Source organism: Cervus canadensis, chromosome 21, assembly GCF_019320065.1.
Source record: "Cervus canadensis isolate Bull #8, Minnesota chromosome 21, ASM1932006v1, whole genome shotgun sequence".
NCBI lineage: Eukaryota > Metazoa > Chordata > Mammalia > Artiodactyla > Cervidae > Cervus > Cervus canadensis.
In genome coordinates, this window is record NC_057406.1 from 43,982,004 (window position 1) to 43,986,277 (window position 4,274).

The following is a 4,274-nucleotide window of genomic DNA, read 5'->3' on the forward strand; positions in this document are numbered from 1 at the left end:
GGGCTTTTTTCTCTGAAACAATGCTGGGTTTTTCAGGCTTTGATCTATTACTTTGGAAGGGCTACAAGAAGATTACTCTTTTTCCATGACAAAGACTCAGCCAGTGAAAAACCAAGGACTGTGCTCACTACAGAGTTCCCAGCTTCCTCTTTTTTCTATAAAATGGTTCTCCTTCCCTTGGCATGCAGAAACTTGCATATGGCTCACCATGATTACAGACCACAAATCATAATTCTCTGCTGATCCCAAACAAGCCCATATTTACTAGAGAAAGATCTTGCGGTCGGTTTCAGGTCAAAACCCTTTAGCATGTTAGAAAAATCAGTACTAATTCAGGAATCATTTACTTTAAAAGTAAATTGGACATATTTTACAATATCCAATGCTTTTGTGTAAAATGTGTTATTCACTCACTTGTGTTGGACTCTTTGTAACCCCTAGACTGTAGCCCTCCAGATTCCTCTGTCCATGGAATTCTCCAGGAAAGAATGCTAGAGTGGGTGGCCATTTACTTCTTCATGAGATCTTCTCAACCCAGGGATTAAACCTGGGCCTCCTGCATTGCAGGCAGATTCTTTACAGTCTGAGCCATCGGGATTGTGTATAAGGAAAGGAGCCATTCCAAAATTAACATTGGACAAACTAATTGTTTAAACACTATAATAATGTATAAAAATAATGTTCAGCAGAATGTAATAAAAACAAATAGAAATCAGTTTTGTGAAATAAACTGTTATTTGAGATTACTGTGAAGATTCATCTTGGACAATGCTTCTGTAATGTCCAGAGCATCTCTAATATCCAAGATATTTATGTTTGACAATGCTCACATGGAAATAAAGTATTATATGGAAATAATACCTTACCTTTAAAAAGCTTTTGATAACATTTCTATGATACTCAGGAGAACAATTTCATTGATGACCAGAAGAATACAAAATAAACAGACACCACTCATTAGTGGAAGAGAAATAATAATCACAGAATAGTACTTTTCTTCTCCAAAAGTTTGTATAGAGCTTCTTTGACATCTTTGTTTCTCAGAGAGTAAATCAAAGGATTCAACATGGGAGTCAGCAGGGTGTAACACAAGGAGGCCACTTTACTGAGCTCAGGAAATGTGTCAGGAGTGAGATACATAAAAAAGACAGCACCATAGAGGACACTCACGACTCCCAGGTGGGAGCTGCAAGTGGAGAAGGCTTTCTGACGTCCCTCGGTGGAGGGTATCTTTAGGACTGTGGACACAATGTACAAATATGAAATAACAATAACTATGATGGTGGGCAAGATAATGAAGCCAGATAAGGTGAAAGAAACCGTTCTCAGGATGAAGAGGTCAGAACAAGATAGCCTCTGAAGTGGGCGAGTGTCACAGTAAAAATGGTCAATGGTCCTAGAAGAACAAAAGGATAAAGCAAATGTCATGCTGGTCTGAAGAACTGAGCTGATACAGCCACAAAAATAGGAACCAGCCACCAACTGAACACAGACACGTGTTGACATCTGGACCGTGTAGAGGAGGGGGTTGCAGATGGCAATGAAGCGGTCATACGCCATGACTGCCAGGAGAAACCCCTCAGTCACAATGAAGAGGGCGAAGAGGAAGAGCTGAGTCACACAGCCTGCAAAGGAGATGGACTTGCTCTCAGACCAGAAGTTGATCATAGCCTTGGGTGCAATGACAGAAGAATAGAAGAGATCAATGAAGGAGAGGTTGCCTAAGAAGAAATACATTGGTGTGTTCAGCCGGGGATCAAACATAATAATGACCATCATGCCAATGTTCCCTAGAAGGATCATGGCATAGACAAGCAGAAAAAGCAGGAAGAGGAGAATGTGGAGCTCTGGGAGGACCCTGAAGCCGACAAGAATGAAGTCAGTCACGTCTGAGTGGTTGCGTGTTTCTCTGTCACCCATGGCAAAAACCTGCTGAGAGGCAGAAGGCAAAACAAGCAAATGAACTCTCGGCTGTCATCCTAGTTACAAATCACCTCTTACTGTATTAGGAGTCACAAAGCTATTCTATAATCATTATTTATTTTAACCTTAAAAATTACTAATTTATACAAGTGGTGGAATTAGATCTTTTCCTTCTGAATCTAATACAATATCTTTCCACCAAATATCTATCACTTCTGTATATATTTCCAACTCATGATTTATGCAATAAATGAAATGTCAGGAAATAGTGTTTGCAAGAGAGCACAAATATTTCAATAAATGACAGTTGAAAGCAATTTTGGAGTCTGGGTTTGGAGATAAGGGCTTCAGTAGTCTAGCTTGGGAAAACTTAGCTTGGCAGGCATAGAGTACCAGCAGATACAAAGGAAATGATTGAATTTTAACATCCCTAAAAGGTGCAATAATTTTTTGTGGATAATGGAAACCATGGATTCTGATATAACTTGTATACTCACAAAGAAAAAGTTGTGTGCAACAAAACACAAAAATTATCAGCACTTGTATGCTAGAATTTCTCCAGATGAGCCTCAAACTTTCTTTCATAAAAACAATTTTCCTTCACTTCCTCAACTGACAGCTCATAGTAAAGAGAGAGACTTATTCTGTCTAGATAGAATTATTTAGAAATGGATACTGAACAAAAGATACATGAAGAAGAAATTGTTGATTGCATTCTTATTTACCCTGAATATAACTTTCACAGTCATCATTAGTTCATTTACTAGACACTTCAAATAAGATCACTCTTTTCCCCAAGGCTTTATGTACATGATTCTGTGTAGACAACAATAATAATAGCAAACATTATGTGGCATCTTTTATAGGCCACTTCTCTAAATGCTTTCATAATAGCTCATTTAATACATACAACAATAATATGAAGTGAGTGTTATTGTATTCCCCAGTTTACAGTAACGTAAATGAAGTACCAAGAAATAAAATATGTTGAAAGACACATACTAGGGTCAGAATTGAAATCTGAAGCCAAGAAATCTGGTTCCAGAATCCATGCTCTTAATCACCGTGTGATATCTATCACCTTTTTCTTTGATAAAGAAATCTGAGAGAAGTTTAATATTTTGGTAAGGAAAAGATGACTTTCAGTAAAATGGTATGATGTTGTCTTGATATATTTTTGTTATTCACCAGATCCATCAAAAATTAAATATGAAGATAATGATATTATAAAGGGGCAAGATTTTAAATAGATCAGAATTAGGGTCTTAGGAGTATAAATTATTTAGACAGTGAAAGGAAACACTGTCATAGTTGTAAAATATTTTTTGAAAGATAATGTATCTTATTTATATTTCTTTAAAATCCTGTCTAGAGCCTAGGGACCAGATTATTTTAATTTTTGAGATTTATTCCTATCAAACACATTCTAATGTTAATAAGTTTACAGCTAAAGACAGTTATATCTGGAAAAAGGAGAGTGTTTTTCCCAGAGTAATCAATAGACAAGTAGTCAGTTGGTGATTTATTATTTGTCAAAAACTCACATGCTTTCAAATTTACTCTTACCTTATATTTTTTGGTAATTTGTCATGTTCTGTAAAAAGAAGCAGCAGAATTCTGATGTTTTTGTCTTGTTATTGTTTTAATTTTAGAAAGAGTAAACAAATTTAATGACTATGTTACAAAAAGAATTTAAAAAATCATTATGTCAAAATAAAATGAACCCCTTTCCTCTCAAAATTTCCAAATGCATGTTCATTTTCCCAGTTTCATATTCTTCCCTTAGAGAAAATAGCCTTATTTTTCTTACTGCTTTGTGTTAACTACTGGGCTTTCCTTTAGTAGTTGACATTGGAAAAAGTCATTGTTCTTTGTAGAAGAAAAGCAAGTGTATTTTCCAGTGATGTTTGGATAACTCTGAAATGCTTCCAGAAATTATATTCCATAGTCATGCAAAGTGAGTCTGAGGAATCAATCAATAGGATAGTCCCTCTTCTGCATTATCTAGTGCTTGAATGCTTTTAAGAAGCAAAAATAGATTGTCTTAGTCATCCAAGTAGAGGCCCTGAGTCATCTGGAATCTCTGATAATCTGCTCAAATAACAGCAGCAGTTTTCATAATGGCTTTGGCATAACAGTATTAATTGCAGCATTGAGGTTTCCTTTACCTTCTGGGATATAGCCCTCCTGGGAAAGAAAGAAGTATAAATTTTTTATTAAGATGTCTAGACTCCAGAGTCAAGATCCATGAAGAACATAGGGACTTCAGACTTCAAGAAAAGAAGAAAAGAAAGAAAATGGGGTGGGGGTGTGTGGAAGCAGCCTGAGTCTAATAGGAGTCAGCATACATA

The 4,274-nt window shown here is 36.2% G+C and overlaps 1 protein-coding gene across 1 annotated transcript; it reads right to left on the minus strand.

The window, feature by feature from the left end:
* Nucleotides 1–978: 978 nt before the first annotated feature.
* On the minus strand, nt 979–1,977 carry LOC122423953 (olfactory receptor 9K2). Its single transcript, XM_043441511.1, has one exon. It carries the CDS (start codon nt 1,918–1,920, stop codon nt 979–981), a length of 942 nt encoding a protein of 313 aa, XP_043297446.1. The 5' UTR covers nt 1,921–1,977.
* Nucleotides 1,978–4,274: the final 2,297 nt, after the last annotated feature.

What these genes read in the sequence shown, in the direction of transcription:
- LOC122423953 (XM_043441511.1), bottom strand. Translation starts at nt 1,920, where the DNA reads ATGGGTGACAGAGAAACACGCAACCACTCAGACGTGACTGACTTCATT.